Source organism: Sinocyclocheilus rhinocerous, unplaced genomic scaffold, assembly GCF_001515625.1.
Source record: "Sinocyclocheilus rhinocerous isolate Xijiao unplaced genomic scaffold, SAMN03320098_v1.1 scaffold594, whole genome shotgun sequence".
Classification (NCBI taxonomy): domain Eukaryota; kingdom Metazoa; phylum Chordata; class Actinopteri; order Cypriniformes; family Cyprinidae; genus Sinocyclocheilus; species Sinocyclocheilus rhinocerous.
The window spans coordinates 2310227-2331159 of NW_015645059.1; the positions used below are offsets into that span (position 1 = coordinate 2310227).

The window sequence follows — 20933 nt, forward strand, 5'->3', positions numbered from 1 at the left end:
TTTTCCCATAGAGCCTTGCAGCAGGGGAAAAGAGACATGCAGAAGCCATTAACTCGCTGACAGCCACCAACTTTGAGATCAATCCACATTCTGATGTCCTTGAGAACGACAACACACACGCATTCAACAAAGTAGCAGTGTCCATTAGCCAACAAATGTGCTACACCCTTATCTGTGACACCTTTTCTGACAACAGATGAACCAAGACGTCACATTTCCATTGCCATAAAATAACTATCCTTCTCACCGAGAACTTCAATACCTTCTTAAATACGCAGCTCATTTTCTTACAGTCCTGACAACACCCACTCCACTCCAACCATTTTCAGACTATCACAGATGTCTATCACTTCAATTTAGCACTCCTCTTCATGTCTTTTTCTCAAAATGTCCTCACATCATTTCCAGCCTGATTGGCAGCTGGTCAGTCACTGTGGAAAGATGCTTCTAAAAAGGAAATGCGGTCTCTACATCATGATAAAATTATATCCAAGTTAACAATAGGATGAAACACCTTTCCTAAGGTTTAAGTTTATAAAACTCAAAATTCAGCTTCAAATGGGACAATACTGCCATCTAATGGCAGAAAATGTTCTGCAAGAATTATTATACTTTTTTATATAGCTTCAATCCTAATTTTCCCAATCCATTTTCAAATATAAAATTCACATTATGAACTTCCATGTGATGTTTCAAACAGGCAGAAGGTTGATCAGACTTAGTAAACATGTTCAGAGCAGCACTGATGTCTCCACAAACAAATAAGTCAATGACACAGAAAGGTTTATGCAAATTTTGTTCCTTTATTAACATATGTACAATGGTACCTTAAAAACAAATAATTTCTATTTGAGTGCATTTTCAACCCACAGGCTAATCGTTGGGGAAAATATTCACAGTATGCAGATAATAAACGATATGAACGCTTCCCATGCACATCAGAGCATGTTATCATCATGAACATTTCACAGTTGTTCCAGAACATACAACTCTGTATAAAATGAATCAGATTAGCCATTTGATCTCCTACTTAGCAACTAAAGCTAAACTCTATAGTTCAATAATACTGCAGTAGTGTACAGTTTCATGCTGTGTCCAGTCCCCTATATATACAAATGTGGTTAGTTGTTGGTTCACATTGTATGCATTTCATTTTCAGTTTACATTGTTTTTAAGGTGCACTCAGTTTTTTGGTTGATGCTACTCTAGTTGATGGCAACCATCTTGAACAGTATACTGAAACCTAGTGGTGTGGATGCAGCATCATGCAACAGCAAACATTTTCAGTTACAGTCAGATGCCATCATACAAATGATTTTTAGCATTGGGTTAAAATAAAACATTTGGCTGGTTCTGTGGTCTAAAGTTGTCACCATTTGTACTTCAATGATTCAATTCTTCATTACAATGCAAGTATACACGACTTTAAACGTATTTTTCAAAATTATTATAGATTACTCAGTGCACCTGTTTTATGTTTTTACTTGCTTCCCAAATTTCTCACCTGGGGTCAATAAAGTCTTTTTATTGGCTTTATTTATGTAGTACACTTGTAAATGTTTGGGTTGAGCTGGTGTGCGGAAAACTGAATTACAGACACTCCAATTATAAACTACACATACTATGTGTGACTATGTACTTCAGGAAGACAGAGGCCAAACAGGCAAGTAATGCCCACAAATCCTCTATGTATAGTGTGATTTCTGGGTTTACATAAACATTTTTGACACAATGTGATCATGTATTTATCAAAGAGGGCACTGTTGGCACTGTCCTGAGGTCACTGTGTAAATCATGCAGCTTCAAGACTATTTTACTGCTTATAACGGAGCCATTCAAACCTAAAAACACATTGATTAAGAGTTTTCTCGAGTACAGCAGCAATCTAAACCCTCTGGCCGCCCTCTCAGGGTGGGCATTCTGGCAATTACCAGCAAAGGTAAAACCACCCAGTCGACTGACTCCTCTATTAGTTCAAGAAGGTTCTTCAGACAGCAATTTCCCCCAAACAGTCTGATTGGAGGAGATGGCTGTATGTTATCGTGCTGTGACCATCCACAGACCCAGAGCAACATTGGCCGCTAGAAGGGCACTGCCCCCCAGCAGAAAAAAGAAGCCAATCAGCTCTCGGTTGTTCCTCTCTGGGATCACAGAGCTCAATGTAGCTTCTAGGAACGCTGTGAGCATCCACTGGCCATCCAGCGCAAAACACGGGACAGCGTTTACCACCACCAGGGCCCCCGATAATGAGACCAGATATCTCAACACACAGGAAGTTAAGGCTAGTTAACAGCAGTGACAAAACCAATACCTCCTGGTCAGAATTCAAGGTTCATTTATTATGTTTGCTGACCAATACTGATAGTGTGGGAAGGATACTTGCAGAAAGTCTCCAGCATGACAGGCAGATCTGGATGAAGAAAGCCCAAACGAGGAACGAAGTTGGTGAGACTCACTAAAAATAAAGAAATGACCATTTTTAAAAACAAGATTGTTTGCACAAACCTGATTAAATAAAAACAGAATCTGTCCGACCTGAATACTGTAGGTGTGAAGGGTAGCCAACAAACAGCATGTCTGTTTGCGGCGGGTGTTTGACCCGAATCAGTCTGGTCTGGTTCTCCAGAGACGGGATTAAACACAGGCTTGGGATGAAGTCTGTTTGACAGTCTGTGTTTGTACGGCATGTACGGCTCGCTTCAATGGTTTTTCTGACCGGCAGGCAGGCAAACTAGCATGGGGGAAAAACAGCAATAGTTTAAAGTGTCAAAAACACCAAGACTGAGGTGGCAAGAAATCATTTTCCCTTCCTTTTGTATTATATTTATTCTACAGTGTAAAATGGATCAGTGTTTTCATTTCAGATATTTTTTCAGATATCTATTTCAGACATGCAAAGACTTGTCTGAGCCAACAGCACACTTTAAATATTCACAATATTACATTGATAAAATGTTTGCAGTGTTTAGCAATTAGGTGCCATAGAGCTTATTGCTAATACTAAAAGGAGCAAACAGAATAAACCAATATAAGTTTTATAACAGTTCTAATTTGTATAAAATGACCAAATGCTGAGTCTATTCAGAAAAGCTGTCTGTCTTACCAATTTGCTCTCCACATTATTACTATAAGAGAAGCAGAGATCTGTCAAGCTGTTGTTCCCACAGCACTCCATAGTGCCATCGAGACGCTTGAATGCTGAGTGGAAGAAAAATCTGAATAAGCTAACAAATATTTGTAATATTGAATTCAAACATCTCTATTTACACTGCCATTCAAAATATTTTTTAAAAGTTTTTGAAATAAGTCTCTTGTGCAGTAGAGTAAAAACAGTAATATTTTTGAAATAAGTGTTTTGAAAATATTTTATAATGTAATTCCTGAATTTCCAGCATCATTACATTTCTTCCATGTCATATGATCCTTTAGAAATAATTCTAATATGCTGATTTGCTGCTTTTAAATTTCTTATTATCAATGTTGAAAACGGTAGTACTGCTTAATATTTTCGTGGAAACCATGTTTTAGATTCTTTGGTTCAAAGGAATAGAATTTATTTGAAATAAAAAAAATTGTAACACTATAAGCATCTTTATTGTCACTTTTGATCAATTTAATGCATCTATACGCAATAAAACCTTTCAAAAAATCATCTTACGGTCCCCAAACTTTTAAACAATAGAGTATAAGGCAGGTCAGTACCCCTTCCAGCCGTCCAACTGAGCTGCAGCTTTGCAGTGTGAACGCAGTATCCCGTCTGAGGATTATGGGATAGATGCTGAATGCAGTTGTGCCAGTCCTGCACTCCCCAGACAGTACAGTCCTCCAGCTGGGTAACCAGATCTCCTAGAAACAGCCCACAAGGTCCACTTGATGGGGAGCCCTGTGAAAACAAACCAAAAACTGATCTCAGACACTAAAGACATCATCTAAATATAAAACTTAAAGATGAAAGGTGACCTGACCTCCACCACCTCAATGACAAGCGCCCCTGCTCCAGTGTAATAGAAGGGAAACATGAAGATGGGCAGCAGGAACAGGAAGCTGAGGGCCACAACACACAGCATGAAGTTGTGCCATACACCTGCACCAAGACAGAGAGAGTAGAAAAATGTAATATACTTTTATAAAGGTTGTTAGAGGTAATAATTGCTAAACAAAATGTTAGGTTTCATAATAAAGTGCTGCTATCTAGTGAATGTTTTATGAACTGCATATGCAAGATTTGTGGCATTGCGCTTGTTTAAAAAGTCTTACCGGCACAGAATATTCTGAGCTGCTGGACTGGAGAGATGAGATTCAGATGTGTGGTGAAGAGGTCCACAAATGCTCCAGGATAAATCACAAACATGAACATGCCAAAACCATTCAACCTCACCTGCTCCCTGAGAAGAACATGCAGAAAATTTTTTTGCACTCCACGTAAATTTAAAACAAGCTTCTTTTCAACAGAACACACCAGATTTTCTAGTATAACTAGACTTGGAACAAGCCAAGAAACACTTTACTTACATTACACGCAGACTTCAGAGAATTTTACTAGTCAAATGGAGTGAGATTTGAGTTTGCGGTGGAGCAGCTCGACCCAAAACTACTGATAATACTTAATAATGGCTAACTCTCTCAAATGTGCATACAAACTTTAGAAGACTCAAGTATTATTACGTAATTAAATTATGAGACATTATAAACAAACCGATTTACTGTTAGTGACCCTTCCAAAAGCAAACAAAATTTTTTGCATTTATGCAAAAATCTAAAGATTTACTCTGTGAGAATTTAAATGTATGATTGTAAAGATAATCTTGTTTTTGCTCCACTAGGACACAGTCATCTTAAAGCTGCAGGAATTGCAAAAGTTCTTTTTTTCTTTATTATAGAATACTTTAACATATACTGGCTTTATGTGGGACAAGTAAGTGTTAAACTGTTTGCCATTGCTACTAAGACAGAAATGACATTGCATCTTTGAAATGATTAGTTTACCTTAGTGCTGCCACCCCATGGCCAAACTCATGTATGACTCCGCTAACCAAGATAGCGATGAAAAAATAGGCCAGCTGACTGACAGGAAGGTTCACACCAGGCACCTGATGACAAAAAAATGACTGGAATGATCAGGCTGAGCACAGATGGTTCACGGTTTCATCACTGTTAAAACAAAATGCACCATCATCATCTAATTCCTATGAGCTCTTCTGTACTCACCACCACTTGCAAGACCTGTTCGTGTGACCCTTCTGGTGTCTCTGCCATCATCTGACTCAAAGTCTGCAGCAATGTTTTGGTAAGAAGAACCACAGACCCAAACATCGCCAGAACCCCGAACACCATTCCAGCACTGAACCTAAAACAGCAACATGCAAAAAAAGTCGGTATATTTTCAGATTTTAGATTTCAGATTTTAACTCCCGGGTTTTTCATTCTTTTACTATGATGATTGAGAAATAAAAAGGAGATTGTTTGTGGAAATGTGGGTATGTGTGGGGGAGGGAGGGTGGTTACCCATAATGCCCTGCTCTCATCATAAGCAGCTTAAGAATTTTTTAATGACTAAAGCTTTAAGTCCTCAAAAAATTAAATATCATCACTGTGGATTTAATATGGCAACAGCCACACCGATAGAAACCAAAGTAAAGCAAGAGAGGTTTACATGTCTTTATATAGATTATATAGTTTATATTAAAATGTCGATTTTTTTCATTCAGAATCACAAGGACAAAAGACTGACAGCTCTGCATATTACAGCAATAAATGTTAAAGAGGTCATAATAAGCATCACTGCCCAAAAAAAAAAAAAAAAAACTGATTTGAGGACAGTAAATCATACCAGATGTAGAGAAAGCGAGGGTTGAGATGAGCACATCTGGCAAACAGACGGTTGAAGATGCCGGTGCGCCATTTAATGTGGAATGGAGAGAGAGTGAATCCATTCGAGGATAACCAGGATTCATAGCGGTTCTTCACCGAACTGGATGACTGAGAGAGAGAGAGAGAGAAAACAGTTGTTAGGATGCAATAGGGATTTATAATGAGGTAGGTACAATAATGTGTGCTAAAAAAAAGAATACAGTAGTGTTGCTACTGTATAGAAATATGTATAAAAATATATAAAAAGTTTTTACCACAGCTGTTGTTTACCATGTGTTGCCAAGTTATTTCTAAAGTTATTTCTACATTTGCATAAAATCTTACATTAGTGAGAGTAACTGTATTATGATAATCATTTAGAATTAACACAGAATAACTTTTAAAGTGGCAACTGAAAAACTGAACTAAAAACATGGCAGTACCATGGTACAGTAATACATCAGGTAATAATATTATGACACTGAGATATGCAATGTTACTAAAATTATAATGGTAAGTTACATACTACGAGCCATGGTAGCTTCACGGTATAATCCTGAAAAACATGGCACATGTTTTGCACCAAAAAAAACATAGTACCATCGTTGTACAATGTCCAAACATGTTTACTCGTTTTTGTAAATGAACATATAGGCTAAAATACTACATAAACATGCTACAAATTCTGTACAGTCGTAATACTTTACATCACTGTACCATTGCACATCAAAATGCTGCTCTTATCATCTAATGTCCTTGACAAATTAGAAAGTATCAATAGCAATCGATTCCATTATTTAAGCAGCAAACACCTCTGTACTCTCTGTTAACTCTAGTAATGAAGAGTTGTATTGGTGAGATCCGCCTACCCGCAGCAGCGTGTCCGCCAGATACACTGTACACCACCCGCCCATCACACACACCACCACCGCTATGGGAATCATGGCACACCGGGCTGCATGCGTCTCAAGAGCGTCCAAATCCAGAGACAAATGAACTTACGATTCCGACTGTCAAGCACAACACCACACATCCACTGTGTACAAAACACCGTGGAAGCCGTCGCTTCCGCGTTTGCGTGAATTACGACGTCCAAACGCAGTCTAACTAATCGAGCCAGACTGTTTACTTTTGTCAGAGCACATAGTGGCTCACAGTCAGAGAGCAATCGAGCACGTAGCTCGAATCATTTCCGTGAATCGGTTCTTTCAAACTGAACGATTCAGTGATTTGTCTTCATCGCGTTCTCAGACGTTTTTAATTTTAATTAAATAAGGGTCATTGTTGTAATTTGTGTGTCTCCGTTCACTTTGTTGCTATGTTTCAGCTAATAAGACATTAAGTAATTCAAAACTTAATATAGGCTAATTTATGTTCACATTACAAATACTAAATTCAATTTCAGGCTATGTGTGTTGCTAAAAGTACAATACAAGTCGTACATTTCCAGTATGTTTTATTTGTAATAGTTAGGCTATTGTACAAAGAAAAAAAAGGCTCATTTGGACATTTTTGGCTCACTTCATTTGGGATGTGCGTGTGAGGTAGTATAGACTAATTCTCATAAAACTTTTCAGTCAAATCTTCATTTTCACTCCAAATGCATGCTATCAGCTGACTCATCGGTTCTCAGGTCATTACAAATTGTAGAAAGTCAATTACAATGTCGATTCTTGGTACAATTAATATGTTGGTGAGATGTTGACTCTGCATGATTCAGACAGTCCTTGCACAAACTGCTTACAGTAGTCTGATTCAAGAATAGATTCTGACTCCGCAGTCTCCAGTACATTTAGTGTGGGCTTTAGGGATGGGACCAGTGATGCAGACACAGGAATCTGGCAGGGTGTCAGAATTCGTACAAGACCAGTTTTGCGAGCCTGTTTAAGTGTTTCAATTGAAAGATCCGACACACAAAAGCGATTTGTTCAGAAATCGGATGTCTCTGTTTTGCAGTGCAGCTAAAAAAACTCCATGTGCTTTTCATTTGCATTTGCTGAAGCATGAGATCACATCTTATTTGCACCATAGACGTATCTGTGAAGTACACTTTAGTTTCCAGCTGGACAAATTTGGCCTCTGTGGTTTTTGTACTCACAAGACTTGCTTTTAAATATGCAATTTAATTAAGACGTATCAGGTATTACTGTTGACCTATAAGCAAATGATGGCAGTCAACCAAAAAGGTGGTCAATTTGCCACTAAAGGCCACTGTTGTAGCAAAACTTAAGAAAAAGTTCAGCGGTTTTGAATGTAAAGCACATGGGAACAAATGACAGGTTCAAAAGTGTGATAAGTCCCTGCAAACATTTCCGTCCGGGAACCAAGCCTTTCTGGGTGGGAGTGATCTTTTCTGTCCCTCAGGCTCCTAAAGGTATTATGAAATTATTTAATATCTGAGATGGTGGTCTAGATAGACAGCAATTATGGCAGCCTTTTATGAATACATAAGAGAGGATGCCGCTAGTTTCATAATGCCATGTGCCCAAAAGGAGGGATTAATGTAAAATAGACAACAGACACTGAAAGGACAGTGTCATGCTGCTAATATTCCACTCACCTTCTATGACCTGTTAATGAAATTCAACAATATTTGCATTGTCCAACCATGCACTTAGCCACTTTCAAGTCACACTGTAATGGGATCTTTGCATGTAAATGTTACATGCACATTAAAAAGGATTCTAGGATTTAATACTTGTGTTTGACCTGTAGTATATGTGCTGAGTGGCAGGATGAGCAGGAAGTTTGTGATGGCAAGTAGAGGGAGGAGAATTCAGGTGAGGATTTGCATAGCTCTGCTGTCTGTAGAGGACACCTTCCCCATCAGCTCTGAGCTCCAGTAGAGGTTTATACTCAGCAGTGAAGGAACTGAGTGAGCAGGATCACACGTCAAGTACTAGTGGCACCAGGTAAGGACAGAAGATGCTTTAACAGTCTTTAATTTTCCATTTTATGGTTGTAGTTTGATATTTAGCCTTGCAAATAGTTAGTTTAGTGCATTAGGCTCAATCACGTTTAACATTTATGCATTTGGCAAATGCTTTTATCCTTGCAAGTGGAAGCAAAGTATACATTATACCAGTCTATGCACTCAAACCCAATGATTTTGATGTCGCTATAGCACCAAGTTCTGTTTAAGAAATCTACTTTACCAGTGAAATTATGTGCAAGTTCCATCGTTTGTTTATACCTGCCCGCTTGTGGGTTAAAATCTGCCTAGTTTAAGATCTGAAACTCCATAAACTGGCAGTGCTGCTACCGCTGGGAATGGGTCGTCATGTCAAACCGTGGGCCAATCAGATGTATCCCTGGGCTCTGCGTGCTGTAGCCTAAATTAGGTCATGATCTTAATAAGTATTGTCGCACTGTGATTCTCTGACTGCGTGGAAGAGAGCAGGAGAGGACCTTACAGAGTACAGGCAGGGCTTTTGACAGGCCATCATAGTAGAACACAAAGCAGTGAGGAGGTGTGGACCTCACGCTGGCAGCTGAACAGGTAAGGGCACAGGGGGGTCATGATATCAGTGTCCTGTGTCGTGCAAAGGTCAAAGTCTATTCATCTATGACCAGTCACTCTTTCTGAACTCTCTGTTTTCTTCCATTTTCATTATGTGATCTAGTAATGCTGTAATTTGTACATTCTCTCTTAGGTTCAGGCATATTGGGGACATTTCGATCTAGGTCTCCTAAATATACCCACTTAGCACACATTTATACATATATGCAAATATGCATCGTACACAAGCTTGGTGGCAATTTAAAAATGCCATTTAAAATGTTACATTTTAAATCGATGCTGTTGTAATTCTGTGTTTCTGGTGGGCACATCGAGTCAGGTCCAAAAAGTCTAAGATGACTAGGCTAAGTTTATTTATTTATTTATATAATTTATATAAAAACAGGATATATATATAAACCAGTAATATTTAGATTTTTCCATATATTGTCATATATAATTACTAATTAATTTATTAATAATATAAATAAACTTGTTTTATAAATAATTGAATAACATAATATATGATATATGCAGTATATTATTTATTTTAGGCAAATGTATTCATATTACTACTAAATAAATAAAATAATTCTAATATAAAATGTATTATAAATATGAAATAATATGAAATAAGTTTATTGTATGTATGTATGTATATATGTTTATGTGTGTGTGTTAGATAGATAGACAGATATTAAAAAACTAATATTTTATATTATTATTATTATTATTATTATTATTATTATTAATCATTAGATTCTGTATTTCATATTTCAATCTTATATTAATATTAAATAAACATTTTATGTATATAAAATATTATTAATTATTATTATTATTAATATCATCGCCAAGTTTTTAATAATATAAATTAATCATTTTTATTAATATAAATAAATAATCATGTTTTTCAGCATGATTTGAAAATGATCCGCGGACCATCTTGTTTAAATGGAAGCAAAAATATCTTAACATTTGTATGAAGGATTCACTTGACCAGGGTCAAAAAATTGACATAGAAATAGTGCTTAATATTTCTTATTCATTTTAATATTCTTATTCAAAACTTTTTACAATTTGAATCCCAGATTCTTACTTTACAGATGTTTGGACCCCACTGCATGTGTATATAGTAACAGGACTGTGAATGATCATAGCTTCTGTGAAGTGAACAGTCAGGGTGGACAGAAAGCAGGTCCCTTCTGTGTATCACACTACTATTTATAGTGTGAACAAATCCCAGATATGAGCGGAATCCCCTGCTCCTCTACAGCCTGGAGTGAGGGACAGAAAGAGTGAGAGAGAGAAGGTGCTGAACAGAAACAGAACCGGACCACAGAAGTCAAGACCACTTTAGTCCATTAAGGGAAAGACAGAAGAGAGAGAGAAAGATTGACATTTGTCCTGTCTGTCTCATAGCGGGGAACAGCGGTTTACTGTTACGCCAGCAGGTATGCAACTTTAAGGACAGAGGGAGGATGTGTATGTGTGTGTGTTCATCTGCATGTGTGTGAAAATATCAGTGTTAAGGTCACAATAGATACATTAGACTGCTTTTCTTTTAGGTAAATTATGCCAAATAGTATTATGATGATATAATGAGACAAATAAAATTTGTTTAAATCAGAGCATTTCAAAATTTGACCTTTTTAGACTGACCTTTCCTTTAGCTTCCTCTAAAAGTGCACTCATTCTTACTAATTTCAAATGATTTATGTATATGTTTTGTTTGTGTGGGACTCTGTGATAATGACTCAGGCCTCTGGCAGGATTCGGGCCTACATAACTCACTCTAAAACAACAGGCCGGTTTAATATGAACCGTAACTGTACTTTTACATAAGCATTAGCATTCTGTGATGATACACATGTAAATGATATATTTTTTTCTGTCTTGTGGTTTTGGCGCAGGACAATCAGATCGCATCTAAACATAGAATTGTGATGACGTTTGATGATTTACATAATAAACAGAGTTATTACGAATAATACATTCACTGAATTTGATGAACAAACCATTCAAACTTTTGCTGAACGTTTTGAAAATCAAATACACTTTTTTTTTTTTAATAAAAGAGAAAATCTTGTCAGACCGGTTGGAAAGGTATAGAACTTCTGGGAGACTTCCAGTCATAGTGGGAATTTAATGCAAATAAATTGTGCCTGTGAAACCATTGTGGGAGTTTTTGAAGATGCAATATTCAGTGTGAGATTTCAGGATCTGGTGGGGTTTGTGATATACTGTAGGTGGTTAAATTTAGAGTTTGAGATGGAAGGTAATAAATCTAGAAACTTAAAACACCATTTGTTTTTTGCCATGTGATTTGGTCCTAGTTTTATGCTTTAGTTATGTTTTTTTAGATACTGACATTTAGTTCAATCTTTGACTGATATTTTGGACATTGAGGAGTTTTAGAAGGGTATTTTGGTGGAGTGTTGGACAGCTGCTCTGTTGCTCTTTGAAAGGTAAATTTAGCTCAACACTCGGCAGCAGTGACTCCACACCACTAGTACTCATGCACTGCTGTTGATGTGCAAACAACATCCCTGGTTACGGTCGCTAAGGTTGTGAACCCTACCAATCCTAGCTGCCCCACCGAGACCTGTATTAAGTTAAAAAAGGTGGGAGACGTTGAAAGACAGAAAGTTTTGATATGAATATTGCAGATGCATTACCATGCATGCTGGCTGTAGTACTCAGGAGGATTCCTCTTATATCCCAGGTGTTCTCAGCAGGACGTTCCATCAGCAGCATAACCGAGCAAATTACAGGCAGAAAGCTCCCTGCGAGCACATAATCAAAGCTCATCTGCCTACAGCTGTGTTCATTAGGACACTGGATGATTTTACATATTTCCGAACAGCTTCCTGTCAGAGACACAAAACGAGTCATTCAGCATGCAGTCTCCTCTGTTTGAAATGTGAAGGTGAAATGTGTTTGTTTCCGCATTGGATTGTGTTGCCAAATATGTAAATGTCTACTTTTAAATTTCCCTCCAGGTCATTCTTAGGAAATGCTGCTTTCTCATTGCATGTCCCCATTAGTTTTATAGAATAATACCAATTGCTTTTTTTTTTAAAATACAGAATTTGATATTATTTCTGATTTTTCAAAATAAGGCTTAATTTTTTTTTTTTTTGCAGACCATAAATCCCATAATGTTCAAATGATACTAAAACTGATACTGATAATGCATATGATAAATATTCATTGATTATTAATAATGATGGCAATGATAAATATCCATTGAGGCTACTTTGTGAGTCTATAACTGAACTATTAATCTGAATATTTATTTATTTATTCATTAATTAATGAATGAGTGAAATTATAGCAGTGGCTTTCTTCTAGACAGGAATGAGACCCAATGAAGACTTTAGCTTAAACCTGTATTCTTTTTTTATAATAGTTCTCTTAAGAAAAAAAATACAGTAATCTTGTTTTTAAGAAAATGATCTGAACCGTCACCAACTAAGCTTAGATACACCAAAATATGAAAGTTCAGTACAAACTCTAATTGTTTCTCTTTGAATTTATCTTATAACATGTTTGGAGAATCATCTGAGACCAAATTCCTATTTCAATGAAGCATATCTGATTTTTTTCACTTTCAAGTCTCTCTGAGGTATTAATGAGCAGCTATTTATTCATTTACAATATCAGTAGACATTCCACTTTATGTTTCATATCCAGTATAAAGAGTGTGTAGGTGTGTGTTATCCCAGCCCTGTTCTCTCCATGTTAACATAAATGATTCAGGGGTAAGAGCTGCTACCTGCTCCTCACTGCAGGAGTCACTAAGCAACTGAAAGACTATCCACGGGCACCTGAGAGCCGCAGGGGGCTTTACTTTTCCCCGGCTCTCTGTAACATACATACACATCGCTGCAGACGAAATACATGCATTCAAACCCACACCAGGCCGCTCTGCCCATCTGATCAATGCATTCGGTCTCTTTCTGTCTTTTCTACAGCAGGAACGTGGACACAACTGCACAGAATGTCTAAACAGCCGTCGTCCAATGTAAAAGCCCTGCAGGTGAGTATTGTGTGTTTTTTATTCGTATGTAATTTAAGAATAGTGTACAGTGTGAGTTTTAAACTTCTGTATTGATTTTATTGGCACTCAAATGGTTCCCAGTGTGCTTTTCTTTGCTCAAAAACACTCAAACATGTCAACATTAAATATTTTAATCTGAAAAGCCAGTTCCCTATTTTGAACACTGAGTAAAAACACATTTCAATGTACATTGCATTACAGTACTCACACAAGGCATTGCATGTCCCCATTAGTTTTATAGAATAATACCAATAAAATGCTGTACACCCCCCCCCATTATGTGTGTGTGTACTGAGTATATTTATATGTATAAATATACAAATATATATATATATTTGATAATTCATTCTCAAATATATATTATACACAACTGCACAGAATGTCTAAACAGCCGTCGTCCAATGTAAAAGCCCTGCAGGTGAGTATTGTGTGTTTTTTATTCGTATGTAATTTAAGAATAGTGTACAGTGTGAGTTTTAAACTTCTGTATTGATTTTATTGGCACTCAAATGGTTCCCAGTGTGCTTTTCTTTGCTCAAAAACACTCAAACATGTCAACATTAAATATTTTAATCTGAAAAGACAGTTCCCTATTTTGAACACTGAGTAAAAACACATTTCAATGTACATTGCATTACAGTACTCACACAAGGCCATTCACAAGTACATGAAATACATTATGGTGTTGATGTGTGTCCAGCTTTTTCTTCTTGGTAGGAAAACATTTCTTATCCAAACAGAAACAATTTATATAAAAATAGACTTGTACACTTGAATTAAAATCCTTACAGCCGTTTTCCTATGGCTAACCGGTATACAGTTGAAGGGAAAACCTGTGGTTTTGCATAAATTGGTGAAAATGTGATCTGAATTTGAAGTCTGCTTAAACAAATAACCGCAAAAAATGATATGTTTTCATATTTTTATTTTACACACTGGCAAAAGTATGTGAAAGTATGTTTTAATATCTGGTTAAATGTCCTTTGGCAGCGTAAACCTCCATAAAACATTCCTTTGTGTTCAAAAAAAGACATGAAAATGTATACTTTTTTTGTTTGTATATTGAGGTGACATAGGTGAAGATCAGATCACGTTATGACTCATTTATGCATAAATCCAAAAGGTTCACATACTTTTCCCCCCTGTAACTATACGTCTGGCTAGGAGCAATAACGTAGACAGAAAGAAAGATTTTCAACAGTTCACCACAGTGTAGAGAACAATTTTTACAAACACTGAACACTTCAGCCAAAAATAGACACCTTCATCTTTCCATAAAAACTCTCCATATACACATGAATCCATAAAAAGCCCAAGCATACACAAGATTCAGGATACGGTCCATCAGAGAGCACAGACAGAAGGAAGACTGGTCATGCATGCAAAGACAGGAGCACATGGTCACTACTGTACAGCCTAAAACAGCCAACAATCAGATTTCATCCAGCAGCCTATACAGATGGAAAGCCAGAGAAATGAAAGAAGGAAATAGAGTGAAAAAGAGAAGAAACTCAAGGGTTTGATGTACTGGACCATGAAATACATGCAAAACTGGAGTAAAGTCAAATCCTTAAGAGCGTTCGGGATTGGTTGAGAGATGTCACATGCTCTAATCGAAACACTAAATTGCAAAATTGTAAATTGAGTGTTTGACCTAGTGTGTCCAAGAACAGGACAATAATTTATAAAAAGAGGCAGAACAGAAGAGATAAGAACAAGTGTTTGCGGATTAACATGGACATTAAAAAAGAATTAAATAAAAAGCCAATTTTGCAGATAATTTTTTATTATAATTAAACATTTTCCCCTCCAAATTTTCATTACCACAATGCAAAAAAATTACCATTCTCTTTTCTTTTCGCTGAAAATATATTTCATATTATATATTTATATTTAGAGTATATTATTTTATATTTATAATTAGTATTACATTTAATAAACAAAATATAATTATTTAATAAATAAAACAGTTGGATAACAGTATTAAAGGGGTCATATGATGCGATTTCAAGTTTTACTTTCTCTTTGGAGTGTTACAAGCTGTTCATGAATAGATAAGATCCCTAAAGTTGCAAAGACTAACGTCTCACACCCAAAGAGATATTCTTTATAAAAGTTAAGACTGGTCCACACCCTCCTAAAACGCCTCTGCCTATAAGAGCTTGATTAGCTGGTTCAGGTGTGTTTAATTGGGGTTGGAGCTAAACTCTGCAGGACACCGGCCCTCCAGGACCGAGTTTGGGCACTCCTGCTTTAGGGGAAATTAAAATAATTCTACTTTTGCAAAATATAATTTCTTTTCTTTTGATTTGGGGGTAAAACGTGACCTGCTTTCATGAGATTCACCAAAATGATAGGATGGTTGAGAAAATAGTAATATATAAGAGAAGAGATGTAGCAACAATCCATATACTTTCCTTCTAATGTAAAGCTGTAAACACATTAAGCCTACATTTTCACATTTGGACTTTGTTTTTGTAATACATGCTGCGTTTAGATGCCACATAATAAAGACTAAAAAAGACAGGCTGTCTGCGTCGGGCCTCAGCAAACAGAAGGATGTCTGTCATCTCACTGTTTTATCTGTGTTGCCCGCAGCTCATTTTCATACAGGCACTTTGCTCTTTATGAAATACAAACTCCAGCAGGAAGACACGTCCAGCAGGTTTTGTGGAAAGGTTTGGTTTCGACAACTACGCTTGACCATTGCACAATATTACGTGAGCTTAAATGACTTTGGTACTGTGGTGATTGGATTATAGGCGCGGTTGCAGGAGGAAACGAGCAGTGTCAGGGGTGGTTTCACCTCAGCGCTCTGTGAGGTGTAGCAGCGATGGTAACCGTCTCATTGGATTTTCTTGTCTGTCTCGAAGGCCAACCTTAATATTCCGATGGGGGCTCTGCGTCCTGGGGCGGGACATCCTGTGAAGAGGAGAGAAGATACAGTAGATGCAGAGGAGGTCAGACTCTGCTGGAAGAAAGCTCACATACACAAATTTACACCATTTTATAAATAAGCAAATTAGACACACATAGAGACAATGGTAATCATGTAACCAGATCACATTTAAATGTAAGTAAAAAAAAAAAAAAATATATATATATATAAGCTAGCTTATTTTTGTACCATTTAAATTTTCTTTTTTTCAATCACACACACACACACACACACACATATATTTATTTATTTATCAAATTTTTCAATATGAACATATCCAATTCTGTAATAGAATTGATATTATTTATCAGATCTACATTATTCCTAATAATGATTCTCATTAGAATATTATTAATGTGATGCATTAAAATCAACATGATCAACATAATTACTATCATTTAGTAGCCTACTAATAAACAATTTTAATACACACTTTTTGCACACAGTAATGAAAAGTAATGAAGTTGGAAAGAAAGAAAGAAAGAAAGAAAGATTTTTTTATTACTAAATAGCAACAGACAGATGTTGTACATTGTTATTAATGTGTTAATTGATGTAATGTGTGGACAATTTTTACAATGTTTATTTAAATGACAAGTACTATAAACTATTTAAATATGCTTTTCTTATATTTAGTAATAAGAAATATGCTTAGATCTGCTTTACGATAGTTTTTTAATCACAAGAAAACAGAACTTAAAATTTTTTTTAAATAAGAATTAATGGGCAAATCATAAAATGTCAGAAAACAATATTGACATCACACTGTGCTCCTGAAATAAGCTTTATTTTCATTTGTTAATTTTATTTATTTAAAATTAAGTTTATTCCTTCTTTTTATTTTGTGAGTAAAATATGACACATTCTTGAGAGATTTTGTGAGGGCCACTCAGTAACATCTCTCACAATTGGTTTCATAGGCATCCCCAGTGACTCCAGAGGAGAAAAAGGCCCTGCCTGGTGCTGTGAAACTACCGGGCCCCGCCGTCGACCTTTCCGAGCTCCAGAATGTAAAGAGTGAACTCAGATGGGTCACCAAGGACTAAACAACACAGGTAAATCTGACAGTCAAATACACACTCTCACACCCATTTTTTCCCATCTACCATTTTTGGTTAGTCAAAAAACTTGGTGGTTGTCAATCTTATGTACACACACACACAAATAGGAGCAGGAACAAAAGAGCAATCATTTTTCTAAATGCGACACATCACTGAAATCATCTAGAAAGGCTCCATGCTGTTCACACAAATGACCACATGGTGTCAGTAGCTGTAAAAGTAGTTTGCACGTGTGTTAGTGTGCATATGTCAGTGCTGGAGTGTGTAAAGGGGTATGAGCATGAATCAGGCTCTATAAATACCCCACAGATCAGTGGGGCAGTGAAAGTCTGTCTGTTGTGTGCAGTCCCAGCATGCCTCACCAGACCTCCCAATTATAGAGCAAAACATGCTCTGTGACCCACTCCGCAGAAATACAAACAGAATTTGCTAAGCAAACTACCTTGAGATTACACGTTTTTAATGCCAGTGAACCCATTTAACTAATTCTTTTCATTTTCACAGGTGACTCCACCCCCATTTTATCCAAGGCTTTGGTTACTATCTCCATCCAATCAGGTTAATGTATTTACCACAACTCCCAGAGAACCGGTCGCAAAGGAATCAACGACAAGCCTTAATGATGACACTACCTACTGACCCGAGAATAATTGAGGGGGTGGATTCTATCAGAGCAAAGACTGATGGGAATTGAGCAACTCGAAGCTCTGAACCAGGGTTTAGTCCGTCTAAAATAGGTCACCACTTTTTAAACCTCCCTGTATGCTATTCTGTATTTTGTTTTAAAATGTACTATGTTTAACTTAAAGGGATAGTTCACCCAAAAATGCATATTCTGTCATCATTTACTCACCCTCACGAGTAAACTATCCCTTTAAAGTTTGATTTTATAGATGTTCTGTATTCTCCTACTACCATCAATTAATCATAAAACAGAATATATGAGACTGAAGACATTAGCTAGTATGATTCATCTTAAAATTCCTCCATTCTCCTTTAAAAAAGCCAGATTGTGTCTTAAAACATCTCGAACAAATGTGACACCATAAAATCAATTTTCTTTTAATGTATTTTACGTCTAGAAGATTAATATGCAAATAATTGCTATAAATTTGATTAATTAGTCAGAATGTCATGCATTTAATTTGATTAAGTTTCTTCCGATTGACAGCCCTACTTAAAACGCCTCATGCTGCAGGCTTGTTTTCACTCCCTACACATCTCTTTCTTTATCTATGGCTTTGTTCTTGTGTTGCAGTACATAAGTAGGCTGTTGCATAATAAAACATGATTTCACGTTCTCTCCAAGAGCAAACCCGTAGGAGGAAGCCAGCACTTGTTATCCTTGAACAAATAGAACTGGATTTCAAATGCCGCACCATCGGTTTATGTACATAAACTGGGATCAGTTTAACAGTGTAAAGCTGCTTGTCTCCTCACTTGTAAATCACATCATATGTGTCTGTACTGCTCTATGATCTAGTTTACTAGCAGCAGGTGTCATGACCTTTGAGTGAAAGTGTCCTTATTAAAGATCATGTCATGTATTGCTCCTCAGTGTCAGTCTGCATTGAGAGCTGGGAAACACATGCATATATAATTCAGATAAATTGTCTACATTATTTCATTTGTAAGGCTCTATTTTCTGTAAGGGTGCTTTGAAACAATGTATGCTGTGAATTGGATCATGAAGTGAAAGACAAGCAACCAACAAGTGTCCAGTGTACATTGAAATACATTCAAACCTGTTGGAAAAGCTTCCCAGGATGCATCTCATGGTTGAATGAGAGACTGTGAGTACACTGATATAACAGGACCTATCAATCATGTGAAATTGGAATGGAATTTTTTTTGGATTAAGCATCTGGCAGTGGTGCCTGGAACACAGAGAGAGTGAGCAGCTGTCTAACTCAGTGTTTCCCAACCTTTTTTTAGTCGCGGCACCCTTTGGAAATTTTAACAAACTTGTGGCACCCTACAAAATTAATTTTGTCACAATATTTGAATTTCTGACTTCGATATGATAATTTGAAAAATATAGATATTCGGTACAACAGGGAAGAACTGCAGAATATAATGTCATACAGATATTTTTAATATTATTAAAAAAATGTGTCCAATCAGTAGGCTCATTTCTAATGAAGAGATCAATTTCTATGACAGATTTTAATGTAGGCTTTTATACATATGTAAACATTATTTAATTACCATTATAACTAGCTATCTCACAAATGTTTGCTCACTCAGTGGTTTTTTAATTTTACAGTGGGGTAATTTTGGTGCAGTAGCACGAGACAGCTTGCTTTCAAACTTGGAATTGAATAAAAAATGACAAGTAAGCAGTCAGTAAAAAAATAAGAACAAATAAATAAATTAATAATGATAGCACAAATAAAAAATAACGACAGGCCTTCGAATTAAATAAATAGCTTTTTAGTTTTTCAGGTAGGTCTAACAGTAGGTTTAAGATATTTAAAAAAAAATTTTTGTTTTTTTTACCAATTATCCAAATAATGTTTAGTCCTAGAAAGCTATTATTATCAGAACACGTGAGCATAACATAGCGGTTAGCAGACCCATGAAGACCCATGAATGAGAGGGCAGTGTTACCAGAGTTGCCCATATACCCAGGGTGCGAACTACGGGGGAGCTAGGGGGAGCTCGGCTCCCCTTAATAAGACATGGGCTCCCCTGAAAACGTGATTTGTGAAATTTTGGGGGGTCTCAAAAAATATTGACAATGTGTTATTTTGAGATGAGCATGAACGGTATATGAGTGGAGCGACTGAGCGGAGCGCACACGCATAGAGCGGGATAATACGCAGAGCGTCACACCACGTGAAAGTGAAACCTGAGCGGTGAACTAATTTTCGGCAGCCGAAATTTCGGTGCATCTCTAATTATTGGCGACATCAGAAATGGATATTATATAATATATGCTTTTTTGAACATTTTAGCAATTTAAAAATATTAAAAAAAAGGATCTTTTACACGGCACCCCTGCTCTCGACAGGGTTCCGCGGCACCCCGGTTGGGAAACACTGGTCTAACTAATCAACAAAGCCTTCATAATTCCCTTATTACCCACAATGCAATGCAGAGAGAGCCTGTAGTTCTAAAACTTTTTAACCGAGAAGCTCAGAATTCCTAAACTTCCATCGATTTCTTGATACAGTCGTCTTCTCTGCTACCATATGCTTTCCATTATACATTTCAGATTGTATATCTATAAAATGTGTGTGTTAATTCAAAGGAATTTCTCACCTGTAAGCCTTATGTACACCAGATAATATCAAAATAGTTCACCATGACCACCAGAGCCAAACAAAACCCCTAACAGGAAGAACAGACACTGTTATATTTAGAACGCCACTCAGGTCTGACAGCATTCTGGACTGATGGGTCAAAACAGGGAGACCAGAGAGTCTGAAAGTGACTGAACACATAAATCAGTTGTATCTGCAATTAAATGCACCCATCAGATGAGAAATTGTTCATCATAAATAGTAAATATAGATTTTG

At 36.6% G+C, this 20933-nt stretch overlaps 3 protein-coding genes across 4 annotated transcripts in view; 1 reads left to right on the top strand and 2 right to left on the bottom strand.

Moving 5' to 3' along the window:
- Window positions 1-803: 803 nt before the first annotated feature.
- On the bottom strand, window positions 804-6962 carry LOC107705275 (membrane-bound transcription factor site-2 protease-like). The gene is made up of 11 exons (XM_016508504.1): window positions 6720-6962; window positions 5831-5979; window positions 5209-5347; window positions 4987-5090; window positions 4258-4385; window positions 3966-4084; window positions 3703-3883; window positions 3104-3198; window positions 2536-2731; window positions 2380-2455; window positions 804-2260 (listed from the first exon to the last, which is right to left on the bottom strand). Exons 1-11 carry the CDS (start codon window positions 6792-6794, stop codon window positions 2038-2040), a joined length of 1485 nt encoding a protein of 494 aa, XP_016363990.1. The 5' UTR covers window positions 6795-6962; the 3' UTR covers window positions 804-2037.
- Window positions 6963-13782: 6820 nt separating this feature from the next.
- Window positions 13783-18344, top strand: LOC107705278 (small muscular protein-like). Its single transcript, XM_016508509.1, has 4 exons — window positions 13783-13830; window positions 16286-16372; window positions 17271-17405; window positions 17916-18344. Exons 1-3 carry the CDS (start codon window positions 13792-13794, stop codon window positions 17394-17396), a joined length of 252 nt encoding a protein of 83 aa, XP_016363995.1. The 5' UTR covers window positions 13783-13791; the 3' UTR covers window positions 17397-17405; window positions 17916-18344.
- The window catches only part of LOC107705276 (connector enhancer of kinase suppressor of ras 2-like), a 124430-nt gene continuing 119206 nt past the window's right edge, over window positions 15710-20933 (bottom strand). For both annotated transcript variants that reach the window (XM_016508505.1, XM_016508507.1), the window contains one exon: window positions 15710-16334. Coding sequence is in view for 1 of the 2 variants with exons in the window: in XM_016508507.1 (XP_016363993.1) it covers window positions 16293-16334 (42 nt within the window). In the remaining variant the exon portion in view is untranslated. The remainder of the gene's footprint in view (window positions 16335-20933) is intronic.